Source organism: Myotis myotis, unplaced genomic scaffold (genome assembly GCF_014108235.1).
Source record: "Myotis myotis isolate mMyoMyo1 unplaced genomic scaffold, mMyoMyo1.p scaffold_m19_p_2, whole genome shotgun sequence".
In the NCBI taxonomy this organism is placed as follows: Eukaryota; Metazoa; Chordata; class Mammalia; order Chiroptera; family Vespertilionidae; genus Myotis; species Myotis myotis.
This window is the reverse complement of record NW_023416324.1, coordinates 23,921,460-23,943,340: the sequence shown is the minus strand read 5'-3', so window position 1 is coordinate 23,943,340 and position 21,881 is coordinate 23,921,460. Positions and strand designations below refer to the sequence as shown.

The 21,881-nt window shown below is 44.8% G+C and overlaps 1 protein-coding gene across 1 annotated transcript; it reads left to right on the top strand.

Annotated features, from left to right (window-relative positions):
• The first annotated feature begins 3,139 nt into the window (after nt 1–3,139).
• SF3A3 (splicing factor 3a subunit 3) lies at nt 3,140–20,957 on the top strand. The gene is made up of 17 exons (XM_036350462.1): nt 3,140–3,827; nt 4,090–4,137; nt 5,628–5,680; nt 5,786–5,891; nt 7,678–7,750; nt 8,135–8,226; nt 9,361–9,443; nt 10,049–10,187; nt 11,024–11,092; nt 11,797–11,864; nt 12,032–12,139; nt 13,094–13,163; nt 15,020–15,184; nt 15,278–15,388; nt 16,821–16,911; nt 19,245–19,300; nt 20,653–20,957. The coding sequence occupies exons 1-17, from the start codon at nt 3,732–3,734 to the stop codon at nt 20,728–20,730; spliced, it is 1,506 nt and encodes a 501-aa protein (XP_036206355.1). The 5' UTR covers nt 3,140–3,731; the 3' UTR covers nt 20,731–20,957.
• Nucleotides 20,958–21,881: the final 924 nt, after the last annotated feature.

Sequence of the window (21,881 nt, the reverse complement as noted above, 5' to 3'; positions counted from 1 at the left end):
GGTCAGGGTCATGGTTCAGTTGCAGGCTCCATCCTGGGAGGAGGGGGTGGGGTTGCAGGCAGGGTGGGGGAAAGGTGCAGGAGGCAGCCAATCAGTGATGTTTCTATCTCTCTCTGTCTCCCTTCCTCTCTGAAATCAGTAAAAAATATTTTTTTAAAAATTATTCTAACTTCAGGAATCCCTCAAGATCTTAATAGTGATAGAGGAACTCATTTTATAGGACAGATTGTTCAAATGTTTGTAAAATTTGGCATATCTATCAGCATTTCCATTTTCTTATCATCCCCAATCCTCAGGATTGGTAGAACAAACCAATGAAAAAATAAATACTCTGTTGGCAGAAATTTGCATGGCATGTAGTCTGTCATGGCCCAAGGCCTTCCTGAGCCCCCCTTAACTTTCATTCTACCCCCACTGGAAAACATAAATTTTCGCCTTTGAGATGATCACAGGTCATGCTATGCACCTAGATGAGGAACTGCACCAACCAGTACTTACCAAAGGAGATCTACATTACTGCACGGACCTTATCAACACCCTTCAACATAACAGTGGCTCCTGGGAGACAAGGAATGGCCTCAGAGCCTGAGGCCCGGGCGGGCGTTTTGCCTCCTGGAAAAGACACCAACGCAGACGCTCTCCAGTCCCAGCTGGACAGGACCTTATCAGGTCCTTTAGACCAATCTATTACTAAATTCCGTGGCGTTGACTCATGGATTCGTTTCTCATTTAACCAAGATCCCAGACCCTGCAGTGAAATGGGGCTTCCCAGCCCTTCACTGAAACAAACTCTGACCAACATCCAGGCGACAGGATGAGAAGACAACAGCTGAAGTAAACAACTATTCCCAAGAAAACGGACCAGGCCTGCATCACAGCAGTTCCTACAGAGATTCTTCACTTAAAGTTCTTGTCTTTGTCTCTTGTTGGTCTTTGCTTACAAGGCTACCCTTTATTTTAGAGAAGATTATCAACATGGTAACAAACCCAATTGTTCTTCCTTTTCTTTTTCTCTCTCTTCTCTCTCTCTCTCTCTCTCTCTCTCTCTCTCTCTCTCTCTCTTCTTTCTCTCTCTCTCTCTCTCAGAAAAATAATATTTTACTAAAACTCTGAGAGTGCTGCTAAGGGAGGAAATTTTCACTGATTACTGGATGTCACCCAAACCCTAAATCAGTTAAAGACAAATACCCACCACTGGTGCTCCAGTTACCAAGTTTAATACGGTTCCCAATGTCACTGTCTTCCCAGACTAACCTATATCCAACCTCACCTTTCAGGTAGAGAGTATTAAAAAACCAGAGACATCTGCCCCCTGCTTGTTATTATTCATTGTCCCTGTCATCTCCACTGAATTTAAATTCAAATATGCCCCCAATCTTTTCCTTACTTGATCTCTAACTGTCTACGTGACAAATTTAAAAAGAAAGATATAACCAAATTATGTAAACTTGTTGCTTCAATTGGATACAAACCTGTTGGATTTTGAAAAACATGCAAACAGTTTCACCTTTGGTTGGAAAGATTCTCGGTCATATTTATGAATGAATCCATAAAGGAGAATCCTCAGGGGAGTGTGTGCGTGTGTGTGTGTGTGTGTGTGTGTGTGTGTGTATGGGGGGGGGGGCGGTGTTTATGCACCTCCCTGGTTCATCTTATTTTCGGTATTGGAGAAGATACCCCAACTGAAGGATGGGCACATCAATGTTTGGGCAGTTGCCTGTTGGAGCAATTTGTGACTGTTTTATCTATAATAATAAAAGCGTAATATGCTAATTAGACCAGACAGCCAAACGACCTTCTGGACCTCCTTCCAGATGAAGCCGCCACAGTGGGGGCTGAGGCAGAGGTGGTTAGGGGCAATCAGGCAGGCAGGCAGAGTGATTAGGGGTGATCAGGCAGGCAGGTGAGTGGTTAGGGGCGATCAGGCAGGCAGGTGAGTGGTTAGGGGCAATCAGGCAGGCAAGTGGTTAGGAGCCAGCAGTCCTGTATTAGGAGAGGGTGCAGGCCGGGCTGAGGAACTTGGACCTTTAGTCTATTCATAAGAACCCCAGCCTTTCCATAAGTTCTTTTAACAAAGAACTAGTTTCACGGACCAAAGGCAGATCATGAAGCCCAAAAGGGAAATGGTGGCCTGTAATGATGACAAAATAAGACAAAGTATACTCAGCATGCTAGTCCCTAGTGCCAGAATATATGTCAACAAGAATATAACTAGGAATCTGTCCACCACCATCGGACAAATAGCTGAAGTGACTAAGACTCTTGCTGCTCAACAGAAGTCACTAGATTCCCTTGCTGGAGTGGTGCTGGACAATCCCATAGTCCTTGAATATTTGCTGGCCAAGAGGGGTCTGAAAAAGAGGATTACACTGGTATTTCAAAGGTGTATTTACATATATGCACAAGAACAATGGACTTAAACTCTTTTTTTAAAAAAAATGTACTTTTATTAACTTAAGAGAAGAAGGGAGAGGGAGAGAGATAAAAACATCAATGAGGAGAGAGAATCATTGGATCGGCTGCCTCCTGCACACCCCACACTGGGGATCGAGCCCGCAACTGGGGCATGTCCCCTGACCAGAAATCCAACCGCAACTTCCTGGTTCATAGGTCCACGTTCAACCACCGAGCCATGCTGGCCAGGCTGGACTTAAACTCTTTACTAAAAATGTTATATGCAGTGCAGCCAGCTTGGCTCATTGGTTGAGCATTGACCTATGAACCAGGAGGTTGCGGTTCAATTCAGTTCAATTCCGATCCCCAGTGTGGTGCGTGCAGGAGGCAGCCAATCAATGATTCTCTCTCCTCATTGATGTTTCTATTTCTCTCTCCCTCTCCCTTCCTCTCTGAAATCAATAAAAACATTTGTTTAAAATGTTATATGCCGTCCTGGCCAGCATTTCTCAGTGGTTAGAACATCGGCCTGTGCACCAGAGGGTCAGGTTCCAGTCCCAGTCAAGGGATCAAGGGTATGTACCTGGTTGCAGGTCCCATGAGTGGGAGGCAACCAATCCATGTGTCTCTGTAACATCAGTGTTTCTCTCTCTCTTTCTCCCTTCCCTCTTCCTTCCCGCCCCCCGCCCCTCCACTCTCTCTAGAATCAATGAAAAAATATCCTCACTCCTTGAGTGAGGACAAAGACAAAGAAAAGAGGTTATATGCCTGTGGCATGACTACTCACCATGACCTACTCAGTTAGGAATTCATGATCAGATCACTCTGTGAGGTTACATTTGGCCACTGGACTTGTCGGTTTTATTATAGGACCCTCTTTTCGTTCACAAAAGAAACAACATAAAAACACTATCATCCCCATTTTACTGACAAGGACACTGAGGTCAAGAGACGGGGGAAATGTTGGCAAAAGTCACCCTGAGAGCTAGGGACTTACGTTCCACCCTTCTGATTCCCATCCGTGCTCGGAAGGCTGGCTACTCCTCCGTCCACAGAGTGCCCCTTGGTTCCTGGATTTCAATACGCCCCCTAGAGGCACCTGCAAACCATCGCCATCCTACACCACACACCACCACCACCGCCCGCCAGCAGGGGGCACTGCTGCCATCTCGGTCTCCTTGTGGTGTTCACTTTCCCTCCAGTCCCCGAGGCACTTCCGGCAGCGCGGAACTCTGGTGCAGCGGGACGCGCAGCGTGGGGACGCAGGCGCGCCAGGAGGCAGCGGTTGTTTCCGGCCCTGTCGGTGGTCTGAATTGAGTTTCGGCGGCGGAGAAAGGATGGAGACAATTTTGGAGCAGCAGCGGCGCTATCATGAGGAGAAGGAACGGCTCATGGACGTCATGGCCAAAGAGATGCTCACTAAGAAGTCCACGGTGAGTGGGCTTGGGCAGGGACTCCCTCCGCGCTGGGCCGCGTCCTCGGGGTACCCTCTCGGAGCTTTCCGTGACCCTCAGACTCGCCCGCTCCCTCCTCCTCGGGGGCTCGCTCCGCGGCCCCGCCTGGGTAACTTCATCCCGGGCCCGGCGCCCCCGGGGCCGCTGGTTCAGCAGCTAAGACCTAAGCGGGTAAGCTCCGCCCTCGGGCGGCCTTTCCTGCTCCAGGACCCCGACTAACGGCGCCTGTGTCTTTCTTCAGCTCCGGGACCAGATCAATTCCGACCACCGCACACGGGCCATGCAAGACGTGAGTGCCCCGCTGTCCGCTTCCGCTCGGGTTTGAATGAGCTGGGGGGCGGAGGGCGAGCAGGCGGGGTGCGCGGTGGTGGCCGGTCGCGGGTTTTCTGCCTGGAGATGTCCACGCGGCTGCTAAGCTTGAGGGTGCTGAGCTGCCCTCCCTCGCTTCTCCGAATGGGGAGCTCACTCATTCTTCATGGCTCGGAAAGACACCCCTTCTTATATCCTGTATCCCGTGGATGTGCAAAGAATAGTTCTTTTTTTTTTTTTTTTTTAAATATATTTTATTGAGTTTTTACAGAGAGGAAAGGAGAGAGATAGAGAGTTAGAAACATCGATGAGAGAGAAACATCGACCAGCTGCCTCCTGCACACTCCCCACTGGGGATGTGCCTGCAACCAAGGTACATGCCCTTGACCGGAATCGAACCTGGGACCTTTCAGTCCGCAAGCCGATGCTCTATCCACTGAGCCAAACCGGTTTCGGCGCAAAGAATAGTTCTGAGTAGCCGATGACTCAGGCACAGAAGGGACTCTCTCGCCTCTCCGAAAGAGGACGCACCACTTGGAAGTATTTTTGCTACATTGCCTGCATTTGCCTAGAAAATAGTTCAATTTATTACTTTTAGAAAACGAAGCAAAATGTTGATGCTCGTTAAAGCTGAGTGATAGGTACATGGAGGTTTATTTTACTATGTTCTCTTGCGTACCTTTGAAATCTGTTCAGAAAGGAATAAAAAGACCTAATCAGAGTTTCTGAATTTTTAGGAGGTAATTGATGTTACAAGTCTCCAGTCCCGTATCTAAATTCCCAAATCCAAAATACTCTGAAAACGCTTTTTGTTTGTTTGCTTTGGTAAATATTTGGTGGCAACACGTGACATGAACTTGATCCCACGTAGTACACACGGTCTTTTTCATGGCCTTTATCCCACGTGGTAAGTAACGCATACGTTTTACTGCAGAACTATTAATATTTGTTCCAGATTCCACCAGGGATATTGCATAATATATGGTACCTTTCCGAACCTAAAAATTCCAAATTCTGAAACAGATCTGGTTCCAAAAGTTTTAGAGAAGGGACTATGTACCGGTTCCATCCTGAGTTTGAGTCTACAGGAAGCCGTGTGATGTTTTAGCCTGTGTACTCCTCAGTCAGGCTTCTGGAAGAAGTGACGATCATCTTGGATCACCCTTTGGTCTTTGAGGGCCTTAGGTGGGAACCGCTGTTTAGCATGTGGCTCCCTGTTATGACTCTCTTAGGGAAAGTTAAGCATCAGTTGCATGTAAATAATAGAAACTCTCTGCGACCCCTTAAAGTAACCTGCTTTTAAAACTAACCAGGAATCAGTGCTATTTATTAAAAGTACGAGAGAGCACAGGCACCAGAATACCGTATCTCAAGGTTTCCCTGGACTTTGACTAGAGAGCCCTTCTTGGTTGCTTAGCTGTATAGTTATGCAGAGCGCTTCATCCTGATGGGTTTGTGTGTGTCTTTCAGAGGTACATGGAAGTCAGTGGGAACCTGAGGGATCTGTATGACGATAAGGATGGGTAAGTGACCGTCACAGCCAGTCCAGGAGCTGGTGCTCCATCGGAGCTGTGGTTAAAGGACTGATTCTATGCTCTATGTTCTCTGGATTTTCTCTGAAATTGCAGGTTACGCAAGGAGGAGCTTAATGCCATTTCAGGACCCAATGAATTTGCTGAATTCTATAATAGACTCAAGCAAATAAAAGAATTCCACCGGAAGCACCCAAATGAGGTACGGCCTTAAGAAGTATTTTCTCCAAACCTGCCTAAGAGCCTACGATAGAAAAGTTGTAAGGAAAATGGAGATGTGCCACTTAGATGTTCCTTAAAAAGAACCTGCTGTTTAGCTGCAGGGCGCGTAGAGAATATCCTACAAATCCAGTTGTTTTAGGATCCCCCTCAGCTTTAAGCCAAATCCATTCTGTTCATGGGGCAGTCCCCAGCCAGTGACTAAACACAGTGGGGGTCATACAGCCTGGCTTTCTGCTCAATATGAGACTCTTTTTTACGAGTAATCTTTGTTCCAGAGTTCCCCATTGGGTTGCTGAAGATTTCATCCTAACTGTATCATGGTCTAGGCTTTTCCTGCCCGGTTCTCCTCTTCCCATTTTGATCTTTCATGGGTATTACTCCCTCCCCCCTCAATAAATTGCTTGTGCTCTTAACTGTCTTGAAATCTGCTACCTAGGATCTAATTAACACAAAGGCTGGATGAAGGTACTCTTACACCCCTACATATGTCTCCCCACCTCCCTTCGAGGGTAGAGTGTAAAGCCTTGCTTACCAGAAGAGAAGACATGAGTACCATTCTGGCGTGCCAACCATATTCCAGCCCTGGTAGAAAGGCGATGAATAAATGGTTATGTAAATGATTGGGAAGATGCTTAAGATATACTAAGTAGGAAAAAATAAGTTTATGTGAAAAATAAAATAACCTTACACTGGCTAGTATGTATGTGCTTGTACAAACACAGGGTGGGGCAAAAATAGTACTGTAGTTTTTCATATGGAAAATAATATAATAATAAGTAATCATATGCTCACAACTATAAACCTACTTTTGTCCCACCTTGTGTATTTGATACCAAGCAGTGGTTCCCAAATTTCTCTGCATGTTTGAATCACCTGGGAATCTTTAAAAAGTATCAGTACCTCCCGGCCGGCATGGCTTAGTGGTTGAGCATAGGTTCAGTTCTCAGTCAGGGCACATGCTGGATTGTGGGCTCCATCCCCAGTGTTGGGTGTGCAGGAGGCAGCCGATCAATGATTCTGTTCTCTCTCGTCATTGATATTTCTATCTCTCTCTCCCTCTCTCTTCCTCTCTGAAATCAGTAAAAATATATTTTTTTAAAAGTACTGATTCCTGCATACAGGTATCAGTACTTTCTGATTTAATTGGTTTCAATGCATCAGGATTTTTTTTTTTTTAACACTCTTTTAGATGATTCTAATGTGCAGCATTAATGGCTGGCATTAAAACTGGCCTGTTGCCGAAACCGGTTTGGCTCAGTGGATAGAGCGTCGGCCTGTGGACTCAAAGGTCCCAGGTTCGATTCCGGTCAAGGGCATGTACCTTGGCTGCGGGCACATCCCCAGTGAGGAGTGTGCAGGAGGCAGCTGGTCGATGTTTCTCTCTCATCGATGTTTCTAACTCTCTATCTCTCTCCTTTCCTCTCTGTAAAAACTCAATAAAATATATTTAAAAAAAAAAAAAAAAAAAAAACTGGCCTGTTAACAGTAGCTACTTATTTGTAGAATTATTAAAGGGGGACTTGGATTTTTCATTTTGTGTTTTTGTATTATTTGAGTTTTTGTGAGCACGTGTTACTTTAGCAATATTTAGTTAAACAATACAAAAAAGGAAAAGAAAATGTAAATGGAAAACAGCAGTAAGCTCTTAACGGAAAATCAAGACCAAATAAAGTGTCAGAAGTCCCACATTCTGTACAGCCCATCTTTGTGATACTGCAACTTTCACGTTGAAAATCCACCTGAGCACTTCTCTTCGTTTTCATCAGATCTGCGTGCCAATGTCAGTGGAATTTGAGGAGCTCCTGAAGGCTCGAGAGAATCCAAGTGAAGAAGCACAAAGTGAGTAGGATTCAATTTCCTGCCCAGCGCTAGCAGAAGTACACGCTCATGGCAGAGCTGTTTGCCCTCAGAGCCCTGGAAAACAGGGCCCTGGAGAAATTCGTGGCCAGGTTCTCTTACTGGCTTTCTCTATGCTGGTTTCCCTGGGCTAACTTGACCTAATAAATTGGCCTTGGACAAAACATCCAATTTTGTGCTAGCCGAGCTCTGACTCACTGGAAGTAGACCTGGGAAGCTGAGGCCTGTTAATCTGTGAGCCTAGGGGGGCCTTTGGGTGAAGGGCTGCTTCATGGAACAAGGAGCTAGCAGCAGTCCATTTGAAAAGCCAAGCCCGAGAAAATGGTCTTTTAGTGTTTGAATCATTGGTATCTCTGATTCCTTCAGATTTGGTGGAGTTCACAGATGAAGAGGGATACGGGCGTTATCTGGATCTCCATGACTGTTACCTCAAGTACATTAACCTGAAGGCCTCTGAGGTAAGACCCAGGAGAGGAGAAAGTGGTTCTGATTCTCGGGGCAGTCAGGACGCTGGGCTGGGCTCCTAGACATACAGCAATTGGTGTCTTCCTTGTGTTTTGTAACTGTTAGAGAAATATTAAAGAGGTAATGTGGGGGTTTTTTCTTAGACAAACAGTATTCAAAGCCCTGGCCTTTTGGGCTCAGTGGTTAGAGCGTTGGTCCGCAGACCAAAGGGTCTTGGGTTCAATTTCTGGTCTAGGGCATGTACCTCGGTTTCAGGTTGGATCCCTGGCCCCGGTTGGGGCATGTGTGGGAGGCAACCAATCGATGCGTCTCTCTCACATTGATGTTTCTCTCTTTCTCTCCCTCCCTTTCACTCTCTCTAAAAATCAATAGAAAAAAAATATCTTCCAGTGAGGATAAAAGAAAGAAAAGAAGCAGTATGCAAAATGTCAGGTTTCTACAGTGAATACAATAAGCATAGTATTTTATTAATACAAGCATATCTTGATTTGTAAAAATAAAAATTTTTAGAACTCTCACATTACTGTGTTAGGCACATATAATCCATGGTGCATGGAAGATACAAAACAATCTCACCAGCAAAGGGCTATACAACGTCTTTTTAAAAAGACATTACAAAAATAACTTGGCACAAGGGATGCGATTTAAGGTGACAGTCTCAGAAAGGCCTCGAGGAAGAGTGTAAGTTCCTCTTGGAGTTGTGAGGAACTGTCCCACAAGTCCAGTGGCTAACCTTTAAGCTCCGTGAGGACAGGCTTCATGCCTGTCTTGTTCTCATATGTATCCATGACCTTGGTCCAGGATGCTCAATAAGTGATTGAATGAGTGAATAAATGGCACCTTCCAGGACCTTATTTTAGGATATAGTGGGTATTAGTATTTAACCAAGTGCCTGGCATGTACGTGTTCAACAAGTATTTCTTTTAGTTTGCTGTTTATTAACTTAATCTTTAATTTGCAGCATTAATTGTGTCTGCTGTTCTCCCCAGTTAGTGTAGGAATTCAGTGATAGAACAGAAAAAGACAAAAATGAGCCAGGCCTTGTTATTTTAATTTCATTTATTGGAGGTTATACTTTAACTTGGTGGAAAAAACTAACGGAAGCTCTGGTCACCTCTCTTTTCCAGAAGTTGGATTATATCACATACCTGTCTATCTTTGACCAGTTATTTGACATTCCTAAAGAAAGGAAGAATGCAGAGTACAAGAGGTAAGCATTACTAGCTTCTAGGCCTCTACTGGATTTGATTAGATTATTTGATGTGAAGAATTGTCTCCTGAAAGGCCTTCATGAATGACTCAGGTTTATTAAAGGATAGGGATTTTGAAGGACGTGGTTTTTAAGCCTTTGCAATATTCTGGTTCTGGAACAATGTGTCTATGAGCATATCTGCAGTCTTATACCCACACTGTTCTTAATTTTGCCTCTGTCTTTGGAGTTTACTGGGAAAAATTAAACTTTCTCAGATTGTGACTGAAGTGAAGTGCTTGGGTCTGATGTATAGATGTTTACTTTTGTTATACCTCTGGTTAGTGATAACATTTTATTTTTACCTGAAGTAAATTACATTTAAAAATTTTTTTACTTGAAATCTTTTATGTGTGAGTTTAGGTTTTAGTGTTTGGAATTAAGTTATAAGAATAAAAGAAGATAGGAGAGGTCAGAATCAAGATGACATGATAGGGAAAAAGTCAATTGTAAGCTCATTTTAAAACGGAGGAGTATTTAAAAAATATAAGTATATTTGACAGGGTATAACAATATATCAAAAATGGAAACCCCCTTTGCTTTTCTGTATTGCTGTTCGTCTGTAGATACTTGGAGATGCTGCTTGAGTACCTTCAGGATTACACAGATAGAGTGAAGCCCCTCCAAGATCAGAATGAACTTTTTGGGAAGATTCAAAATGACTTTGAGAAGAAGTGGGAGAATGGTACCTTTCCCGGATGGCCGGTGAGCTTCAGTGGGGTGTGGGTGGAGGACATGCCAGAGAACTGAAGTAACTGTTTTACCTTCATTCTGAGCCTCTGCTTCAGGGCTGATCCCTCAGGGTCAGTGGTGACCATGAGGAGTTCTGCCCAGTGGGCTAGGTTTTCTCTGTGTACTTTGGAGTGAGATTGCTCAGGGTCCATTTGCCATTGGCTAGGCTCAGGATTTTCATCAACCATCTCATTACTGCTGTATTTATCCATTCCTGCTGACCAAGAACAGATAAATTATGTGCTAGAAATCTCTACTACGTATTTTCACAAATTCTGGGGATAAACTTGAGTTTTTCTGAACTCTCAGGAAGAGAATGTGCTGTCTGTTGCTTTTTTGTTTTTGTTCTGCTCTTGTAGGATTTGATTCTTATTCATATACTAGAGGCCCGATGCACAAAATTCGTGCAAAAGTAGGCCTTTCTTCCCCCGGCTGCCAGTACCAACTTCCCTCTGGCACCTGGGACCTGTGCTTCCCTCCTAGAGGGAGGCCCCTCCCACCCGCCATAGCCCATGGTTGGTGGCCTGGGCCTCCCTCTGCGGGGCGATCATGGGGCGATGGCCAGGCCCCTGACCAATTGCATTGCACCTGCCTTGGCTGGTCTGGCGCCAGTGGGTGTCATAGCGTGGTCCCGGATGGTTGTCCGGATGGTCGTTCCGCGGTTTAGCTGTTCAGTCGATTTGTATATTATGATTTTATTACATAGGGTATGTATAAGAACAGGGCCAACTGGCACCTGGTAATTTAGCTGGCTCCCTTGCCTTCATTGTAAACCTCGATCTTAAACATTGTGTTGTTCTTCTTGCCAGAAAGAGACAAGCAGTGCCCTGACACATGCTGGAGCCCATCTTGACCTCTCTGCTTTCTCCTCCTGGGAGGTATGTGTTCCTTAGCCAGTGCACTGGTCTTGCCTGTTCCCTTCTCCAAGGAACCACTCAATTTCCTGTTTTTAATGCCATGGACTTACTACGGTAAGACACCAGTTCCACACTAGCCAGTGCTCAGTGGTCAGAGCGTAGGCATGTGCCTGAAGGGTCTCTGGTTCGATTCTGGTCAAGGGCACATACCTCAGTTGCAGGCTCGATCCCTGGCCCCGGTTGGGGCGCATGCAGGAGGCAACCAATTGTTAGTCTCTCTCACATCGATGTTTCTCTCTGTGTGTATCTCCTCCTCCCTTCCACTCTCTCTAAAGAAATTAATGGAAAAATATATCCTCAGGTGAGGATTAAAAAGAAAAAGAAAAAGACCAGTTCCTGGGACCAGGCATCTAAAAGAATGTGGAAAAAGGGAAAGGGGAAAAAAAACTTAAAACAAAATATTTTGAAAACTGAAATAATTATTCAGGCCCTGTTCAGCTGTAGTGGAGGTAATGGAACTGCCAGTGTGGTTATTTGTGAACTTGACCAGAGTCCATCCTTTGGAGAGGGTGAGCTTACTGCTAGGAGGTGGACTGTGGAATGTATGGTGTTGCCACAGCTTCGGGAATAGCCATACCACCAGCCTCCTAAGACCTAAGTGTGAGCATTTGTTGTTTATCAAACTCTATTTAAATAAAATTGTAACTTGTCTCTTTTTTATGTAGGAGTTGGCCTCCCTGGGTCTGGACAGATTGAAATCTGCACTCTTAGCTTTAGGCCTGAAGTGTGGCGGGTAAGAGACTGGTTTTTCCTTCATAACTGTCCCGTTTACTGTGTTTGCACAAACTGCTGCATGGCTCTGATACCATTTTTCCTCTCAACCCCCCTCCCTCCCAACTACAGAAATAAGCAGGTCTGTATGATAAAGTAATCCTGGAATCCTTTCCCCTGTCTCCTTAGGACCCTAGAGGAGCGAGCCCAGAGGCTATTCAGCACCAAAGGGAAGTCCCTAGAGGCGCTGGACACCTCCCTGTTCGCCAAAAACCCCAAGTCAAAGGGCACCAAGCGGTGAGTGGCTGGGGTAGCACCTCTGCTTACAGTTTTAAGATGTTATTTCCATGAAGCCTGCTTATCACCCTTACTGATCCATAGAGGTCCATTCTGCTCCGTTTCTCTGCTGACGGCAGAAAGTGCTGTCACTGTTATAAACCGGGCAGTTTGTACTCGGGGCAAGTGGTGAAGCCTCTCATGTTGAAATTGCTCTAGGTACCTTTTTTTTACATTAATAGCCTATGGATAGGTTCAAAAACTATTTCCTAAGTATATTTTTCTTTTTTTTGAAAGAGCTGTTTTTATTGACTTGAGAGAGATAGAAACATCAATGATGAGAGAGAATCATTGATCAGCTGCTTTCAGCATGCCCCCTGCTGGGGATCAAGCCTGCAACCCAGGCATGTGCCCTGACCAGGAACCGAACGATGGCCTCCTGCCTGGTTCATAAGTCAATACTCAGCCACTGAGCATACCTCCAGGCCTGAGCCTATTTTTCTTAATGACAGTTGAATCTGTTCTTGAGCCACATGCTTATACAGGGTATTTTTAATTTTATTTTCTAATTCACACAACAACGCTGAAAAGTACTTGTCATCCTAATTATTTTTACAGTTCATAACTCAGAAAAGTGACTAAGTAGCAGCATCAGGATTTGGGCCCAAATCTGCTTGTTCTGGAGCTCGCTTTCTGTACCGCATTTCCTTTGTAGATTATAATGATGGAAATTTAAATATCCGGGTATGTCCTCCACTTTCTGGAATGAGGTCAAAGGAAGCTTCATGCATTTCCAGAAATAACCTCAGGACTTCTGTCACCGCGTCCTGAGCTGAACAGAGCATTTGCTTTCACAGCGTATTTCTTGTGTGTTTATGATTTTAATGCACCTGTCAAATAAATGCTCTCAGGTACAGAGAACAAGGCGTTGGTTAAAAGAACCCTTGAGTGATACAGCTTGTTTTTTGTTGTTAGAGATACTGAGAGGAACAAAGACATTGCTTTCCTGGAAGCCCAGATCTACGAATACGTGGAGATTCTTGGGGTGAGTAACTGACTCTGGTGAGGGCTATAAATGCTACACGGTATGGGAGTGGGAGAAATATGAACTGATAGGGTTTTTTTCTAGGATTGAAGGAGGAGGAGTAGGTGTTAAACTAGTTCAGCAGAAAATAGGGTTCTCTCAGGGGACTTGGCCCTTTGGTGAGGTCCTACTCTGTTCCTAGGTGTCTGTTGTTAGGTGATATTCCCAAGCCTGCCCAGTGCCCATGAGGCTGGACAGAGAGAATAGACTCCCCTCTCAGTATAGTGTTCAGAGTGGTGCAATTCTTCACCTGAGCTCCAGATCATACCCAGGGGGTAACCCAAGAAGTAGACACTCAAAAGGCAAGTAAGAGAAATGCTGATCCCAGCAGCTTTTCAGGTATAACTGACTATGAAGAAGCATTACATGTGTACACGATTGTGAGAAATTCATTGGAGCCGGTACAAAGCTGTCTGTAAGCTGTTCCTAGAATATTTTTTCGAGAAGGAGCTGGAGGTTGGTTGGAGTGGGTAAAGGCCTAACCTGACCAGGATGCTTATCTCAGAAAGAAGAGGGAGGAGTTGGAGGAAAATAGTCCTCTTTCAGGGATAGAAGGTAGAAGGAAGGGCAGCACTCATCCAGAGAAGATGGCTAGTGTCCCTGCAGCAGACCCACCTGTCTGCCAGTGTCTGCTTTCTGCTCTCAGAGCCTTTCCCTTTACAGATGCTCGTGTGGTGTATTGACAGATGGTTCTGGCTCAGATGGCTTGTTTATGTGTCTTTGTCAGTTGCCACGGGTGTTTTCATTCTGCTGTTTGAGGACCACACATAATAGCTTCAAATCTAGGGTCACCTGTTGGTTCCCTCTGTTGCAGCTGCTTTCACTAAAAGGAGGCTGGCCAGACATTGGACACTGGGGACACTTGTGTTTTCCACAGTGAACCTGGGCGTTGCTATGTTGGCAGCCGTTCAGGTTGCCAGTCCTCTGAGGATGACTGGGAGGCTAATTTGTGTCCTTGACATAGGTGTATCCACTACATCCTCCCTCCTTTGAGAGCATTTTGCTTTCTCTGTCAGAAGGTGGCGCCATTCTCTTTGGAATTCCAGAGAAACTGGTTTCCAGTAGTCTCTCTCTTTAAGTCCTGATAAGATTTTTATCAGTATCACCATTTATTCACATCTGTTGGTTTTCAGACATTGTGTTGAATCTTTGGGTGCAGTAGTGAGTATGACACAGCCTTCTGCCTTGTTGAAATACCCACTTTGTGAGAGACAGATAAATGAGATGTGCTGTAATATATTGAGATTGAGTTTTCTAAGTAGAAGGAGGAAAAATATTTCAGGTAGAGGAAATGGTAAGCATGAAAAATTTGGTGAGTTATTTTAGAAATTTGGACTTTGTCCTTTAAACAGTAGAAATCCAGTAAAAGTTCTTTGTGCTGAGTGTACCATTAGGTTGGTTATTTTAAGCCGATAAATCTGGGAACAGAATGGATGCTGGACTGGAATGAGGAGAGGCTCAAGGCAAGTTAGAGGCTTCTCATCTTAGTGAGGGCATCACCAGAGGGAAGGGGGGAAAGGACTGGCTCAGGAAAGAGTTGAGGGACTTTGTTTTCTGTCGTTCTGTGGTAGTCTGTGGCCTCCGGTGAGTAATTTAGGCAAGTGACATAGAACCTTTGACTTTTTCCTTTGGGATCAGGGAAGGCCTGCTGGTAGGAGCTGCGACACAAAGGCAGAGTTTCCCTTTATTCTACAAGAAAGAAAACCTTGTCCTTGGAAGCGAGGGGTCAGCAAGGGTTGCGGGAAAAGAGGAAGTTTGCCTTCTTGTTTTTCACTACTTTTCTCTGACTTCCCTTTTCATTTATGGACCTGACTTAGGAACAGCGACATCTCACTCATGAAAATGTCCAACGCAAGCAGGCAAGGACAGGAGAAGAGCGAGAAGAAGAAGAGGAAGAGCAGATCAGTGAGAGTGAAAGTGAAGATGAAGAGAACGAGATCATTTACAACCCCAAAAACCTGCCCCTGGGCTGGGACGGCAAAGTAAGTCCCAGCACGACCGTCTTTCTCCCCATCCCCCATGTTGGAAGTAGACGCAGACACTCCTAAGACTGTTTCTTTTCCCGTTTCTTTCAGCCCATTCCCTACTGGTTGTACAAACTCCACGGCCTAAACATCAACTACAACTGTGAGATCTGTGGAAACTACACCTACCGAGGCCCCAAGGCCTTCCAGCGGCACTTTGCTGTAAGGGATTCAGAGTTGTTTCTCCTGGAAACAGAAGTACAAAACCTGAGTCTTAGCGCAAAGGACAGGAGCAGCCTGAGAGGGTCACAGCTTAGAGAATCACGGAGGATTGGGTCCAAAGTCCAGCCTGTGGTGCCAGGGCTACCCCGTATGACACCCAAGACAATTTGTGGGGAATTCCGTCTTAGGTCAATCTCTGACTCCTTAGTCATTTCTCTACCCCATTGCTAATAGGACCAAGGAAGGGGCTGACTGCCTTCTTCTTCGAGTTTGTTTTTTTGTTTGTTTTTTTTTTATCCTCACCCTAGGACAGCGGTTCTCAACCTGTGGGTCACAACCCCTTTGGGGGTCGAACGACCCTTTCACAGGGGTCGCCTAAGACCATCGGAAAACACATATATAATTACATATTGTTTTTGTGATTAATCACTGTGCTTTAATTATGTTCCATTTGTAACAATGAAATTGGGGGTCACCACAACATGAGGAACTGTATTAAAGGGTCGCGGCATTGGGAAGGTTGAGAACCACTGCCCTAAGATATGTTTTGGTGTTTTTGGTTTTTTTGTTTTGTTTTGTTTTTATTAATTTTAGAGAGAGAAGAAGGGAGAGAAAGAGAGAGAAACGTTGATGTGAGAAACACCGGTCAGGGCTCCTTCTTTGAGTCTTAAATGGGCCTTTGCCTTTTGAAACAAAAAACTGAAGGGATGATATTTATCAAGCTATTCTTGAGACAAGGCATTATCTGGGTGGTACTCCAGTAAGTGGATTCACCCCTGTTTTGTTTCGGTCTTCACACCTTAGTCCTTGGAAGGACATTTTACGGAATGGAAAAGACTTGCGAGACCAAGGATGGCAAATTTGTGTGAACTCTCTCCCTCCTCAGACATACATATTGCTAATTGGTCCTGGTTTTTTTCTGCTGAGCCCCTGAGTAGTCTCTGAATCTTTCTCAACACCACTTCCAACGAATTGGAATTGGCATCCGTGAGCCAAAACTGTCATTGTGTCAGCCTCTCTCCCTGCTCTTTCTATCCTTGCTTATACCTGATAAACAGTCTCCTTTACTTATAAAGGTGGCACTGACCTGCTCCCAGGAACCCTCAGTCATACTGATGGTGGGGATTGCATGTGAAGTGACTAGAGTTGTGATGTTTTTCTGTGGTCTTGACACAGGTTTTGTCTGAAAGACTACAGGATCTGGGATTTAGATTTCATAAACCAGCCCAGTGAGGTAAACAGTACAATGCTGCTTTGCCATATCTGCCTCTTGTCAGTTGTAGCCAGCTGTTTACAAACATGAACCTAAAAAGTGCAGCCTTTAGGTGAAGTCTTTTGTAAAGGTCAGGTTAGGGCTGAGGAGGTGAGTGGAATGAGTGCTCTGTGCTCAGCTGTTTCCACTTCACATTGTCCTTTTGTTCTCTCCTTCCAGGAATGGCGTCATGCTCATGGCATGAGGTGTCTGGGCATCCCAAACACGGCCCACTTCGCTAATGTGACACAGATTGAAGATGCTGTCTCGTGTAAGTAAACTTTGTTCTTTCCTTAGCCAGACCAAGTGGCCACTCCTACGATCACTGGCCCAACCCCCTCGTGTTTCCAGTCCGAAGGGCAGCTGGTAGATATGTGACAGCTACAACAGTCATACCTGCTGCGTGTTTGAGGGTCAGCAGTACTGACTGTTTCTCTCTTGAGAAGAGTTCTATGCTGAGTATAAAACAGGTCTTTTAACCCAGGTCCCTGAATGCTATATGCAAGATTTTGAGTGAATGGGCATATGTATATTTTCCTGAATTGACTTAAATATTTTAAGCACCCCTGATAGGAAGGAAAAAATAGTACTGGTTTCAGGAAGCTTATTTTCTGAGGGACAGATCAGATACACAGAAACACAGCAGCAAAACACCTCTTAAAGAGCAAAGGGACGCACGTCGGAATGTGTTACAGCACCCAGGGACCTGTTCGGCCTCCTGTTTGTCTGGCAGTGGGAGCTTTTACTGCCACTGGCTTCTTCCTTGCAGGCTGTGTTCTTTTAGTTTATCTCTCATCTGTCGTGTTTTCACTTTCAGCTGGTTAGATCGAGAAGAATTGAATTTCATCACTCACTTTGGTAAATTTCAGGCACTCGTTCTCAAGTGTACATGTCCAGCCGTGGGCAAACTACGGCCCGCAGGCCGGATCCGGCCCGTTTGAAATGAATAAAACTAAAAAAAAAAAAAGACCGTACCATTTTATGTAATGATGTTTACTTTGAATTTATGTTAGTTCACACAAACACTCCATCCATGCTTTTGTTCCGGCCCTCCAGTCCAGTTTAAGAACCCATTGTGGCGCTCGAGTCAAAAAGTTTGCCCACCCCTGGTACATGTCACTCTACTCACAGCTGCTAGTCAGCTCACCTTTTCTCCCATCTCTGGGACTGTTTAAATCCTCCATGCCCAGAGGCGATCCCATTCTTGTCTAATTGTTTTCAGATCCCTCTTAACTGGCCCGCAGTTTCCTACATCCATTTTTTCCTTTAAGATAATTATGACAATATTTCCAATCTCCAGTATTTTAGAACCACTCTGGGTTGGATTCTTGAATGTTGAACAAAGACTGTGACATATTATCAGGGCCTGAAGACTTCAGCTAACTTAAAGCAGTTAGCTAGGAAGGAAAGGTGATTGATTACTTGAGCATCTGTATGCGCGGCCAGAGTCAACACTTCCTCATGCATTGTCTCAGTTACGATAGCTTTAACCCATCTTGGCTTCAACTTTCTCTGTGGGATATTTCTTGTTATCTTGTCAAGTTTAGAGATTGTCCTATGTGATAGAAAATGTGGAAGCATATGGGAAGTTAATAAGTGTGCCTTCTCATCTTCATCTATTAATATTTTACCGTTTTCCCTCTCCGGCAGCAGACCTGTCCTCTCTATTCCATGTATCGCTTTGTCTTGAGAGTACACCTTCCTGACACCGTTCTTAGAGATTTAAGTCGTTCTTTCTCTGGTTTTGTATCTGTCCCGTTGTGTACATGTGATCACTCCCTCTGAAGCTGTGATGGCATCTGTAGATGTCTTCCCCCTTTTTGTCTTCATTGGGATAATTTGTTATTGAACCATCAGAATTATTCTTTTAATGTCTCCAGTTTTGTTGAACCATCTTATCTGTCAGACTTTTTGGTCATGATATTTCACCTTTTATTTTCCCCTCTAAAATCTTTGAAATAGATTCACCAGACTTTAAGTAAATATATTCGATAACATCTGGTGTTCCCTTTTTCTTCTGTCACAGCGATTTTCAACCTTTTTCATCTTATGGCACACATAAACTAATTCTATGGCAAAACAAAAATCAGTTGTATTTTTTTGCTGATCTGACAAAATAAAAATAGGTATAATTTTGATTCATTCACACCAGACAGCTATTGTTGTGTTGGCTGTTGTCCTTTTTTTATTTTACAGTCTAAGGGAGAAGAGGTCAGTGCCCCTGACTAAATAGTCAGGTGTTGTATATTTTAAATGTTCTTGCAACACACCACTGTTCATCACGAACTTTAAGACAGTAAGGTCACTTTCGCCAATAATTCCCATAGGTTGTACCACATTTACTTCTTTGTTCGAGAGTATCTGTTATTCTAAGAGGTCTTTGGTTTATTTGATTCAATGTTTCTTTTACAGGAAAGCAAAGATTATAGTAAGTTTGCAATGGAGGTGTGTACAGGTGGTCCAGAACCAAAATTCTAGTTTGGGGCAAGCAAAGCTTCAAGAGCAGAGTCATCCAGGGGAACCCTAATGTGGGGGAGGGAACTGGGGGAAGATTGTAACACTGTGTAACCAATGAATACTCAGTCTGCCCTTTTCTCCCCGCAGTGTGGGCCAAGCTGAAACTGCAGAAGGCGTCAGAACGATGGCAGCCTGACACTGAGGTGGGTGCTAATGTACCAGCAAGAACAGCATTAATGATAGAGCCCCCATCACCATGTAGAGGGGGAAATGGTCCCTGGGCCCAGCTGGTGTGGTTCAGTGGTTGAGTGTCGACTCTTGCACCAAGAAGTGGCAGCTTCGATTCCTGGTCAGGGCACATGTTCGGGTGGGGCTGTGCAGGAGGCAGCCAATCAGTGTTTCTCTCTCTCCTCCCTTCCTCTCTCCTAAAATCAATTTAAAAAATACTTAAGCCCTAGCCAGTTTTGTTCAGTGGCTAGAGCATTGGCCTGTGGACGGAAAGGTCCCGAGTTCAATTTCGGTCAAGGGCACATGCCTGTGATTCGGGCTCAATCCCCAGTGTGGGGCATGTAAGAGGCAGCCAATCAATGATTCTGTCCCATCATTGATGTTTTCTATCTTTCCCTCTCTTCCTCTCTGAAATCAATAATAAAAAAAAAAGAATTAAAGAAGAATGTGACACATAGTATTAGTCTTTTTAAACACCTTCCAACACGGATGAAAAAGGGTGTCCTTTATTCATACTTCTTTTGGAAAAATGGTCCCTGATTCACTGCAGTACACAGTGTAATATGACAATATCTATAAATTGGCTCTAGACATGTAAGCCTAATTTATTTGTGATATTAAGTACATGAGACTTTTTTAATGCATCAGACTTCAAATCTGTGTCTTAAGATCGGTTGTATTCTCCCACTGAAAAATTTTTTTCACCACCAGCATCTCCTTCAATAACACATGAAAGGTTGTATGACAGGGAAGTGGGGGATCTCCTGAAATTTTGAAGTGGCAAGCAGGAGTGCCAGTGTATGTCCTGCCCTAGGTCAATGGTTTTCAATATTTGCTTTTTTAGTAACAAACGCTTTTTCCACAGTGTAACGTAGAACTCCTATATACAAGATAAAATGACACAGAACTGCTCTGGAAGTGGGGAAGCGCAGCCTGTGTGGCCTCCCTTTCACCCTTCCTGACTGCAGTGGCCTCTTGGGCAGAAACCTAGGGTTCTTGGGAACTGTTTGAACTGTTGTCTTAGGTCAGCCTTTCTCAACCAGGGTTCCTCACCTTAAACACAGGAAGTGATTCGAATGAATGACTTTCTCATGTGTGCCAAGGATGGGTCACAAGAGGTACCATTCTAGATCCCCAGGAGAGAAGTTCATTACATGGAGTGGATTCCTTCAGGCCATGGGGCTTGACTCTCTTCCCAAACCCCAGTTGAGAAGGGCTGTCTTAGATGAATGCCATGGAACCCGGCCAGGGTGAGCTTGGGTAACCAGACATTGGTTCCAAACATTTCTCCCAGGAGGCCCAGCTAACTGTATCCCTTCTTTTTTAGGAAGAGTATGAAGACTCCAGTGGGAATGTTGTGAATAAGAAGACATATGAGGATCTGAAGAGACAAGGACTGCTCTAGTGTTCAGGAGTGTGTCTCAGCTTTGGGCTTGCCCAGGCTTCCCTGAGATCTGCTTTTTCTATTTCTCCCGACCATGTGCTCCTAAAGACTCTTTGCTACTCTTACGGTCTAGCATGCATCTTGTAGAGACAAGGCATGCGGCAGATTGTAGGGTTGAGATGTGTTTTATCTTTGTTTTATATAAAAAACATTGTCAGAAAATAAAACCAGCCCTTGTTCTAAATGTGTCTTGTTCTGAAGCCCTGGATTATGGACTAACTCATCCTTTAGCTCTTAACACATCCCTACCACTTTCTCATACACTTCAGTAGCAACTAAGGTTTAATGAGCACCTGTTAGGTGAAAAATGTTATGCTAGCTATATCTGACTAACCTCTTTCCCCACTTCCTCAAATGATCATCACCCCAGGTAAGCCCTGCCCCTGTCAGCCATTCATGCACATGCTAGGGAAAGGTGGGAAGAGTGAGCCAGGGCTCTGCTAGGGACAGAGTTGTTGGCACTAAGTTTTCTGTTTTTATTTGCCTAAAGGAGTTACGCTGTTTGGAATGGGCTGTAGGCCCTGCCCCTTCCCCAAGCCTCAGCAGCCTAGCACATGATGGAACAGACGAGCAGTGACTTTCCACTTGCTAGTTCACAACGAGAGTCTTTGTGATCCTGTTTCTTTTGCAAGATCTCACCTTGACTGAGAAGTGGCTAGCCCCGTGGTTGGCAAACGGCGGCTCGTGAGCCACATGCGGCTCTTCGGCCCCTTGAGTGTGGCTCTTCCTAAGCCTTAGGAGTACCCTAATTAAGTTAGTAACAATGTACCTACCTATATAGTTTAAGTTTAAAAAATTTGGCTCTCAAAAGAAATTTCAATCGTTGTACTGTTGATGTTTGGCTCTGTTGACTGATGAGTTTGCCGACCACTGGGCTAGTCCTTGGTTGCCCTAGCCCAGGTAGCCAGTATTTGGGTGGAGTTGAGCCCCGGCCCGGGAGCTGAATCTGGTATCCAAGTGGAAAGAACTAGGAGAGCTGAGGGCACTGGTCTGCCCACGGGCACAGTTGTCTGAACGGGAGCTGAGGGCACTGGGCTACTCCAGAACAGGATTTCTGCCCCCTCTGCCCCCTCTGCCCCTCAGCACTTGGATTTTCAGTTTGTAATGCACGT

Coding starts and splice junctions, on each gene's coding strand:
- SF3A3 (XM_036350462.1), top strand. CDS start 3,732: ATGGAGACAATTTTGGAGCAGCAGCGGCGCTATCATGAGGAGAAGGAA. Junction 4,138..5,627: donor GCACACGGGCCATGCAAGAC/GTGAGTGCCCCG, acceptor TGTGTCTTTCAG/AGGTACATGGAAGTCAGTGG. Junction 5,892..7,677: donor ACCGGAAGCACCCAAATGAG/GTACGGCCTTAA, acceptor CGTTTTCATCAG/ATCTGCGTGCCAATGTCAGT.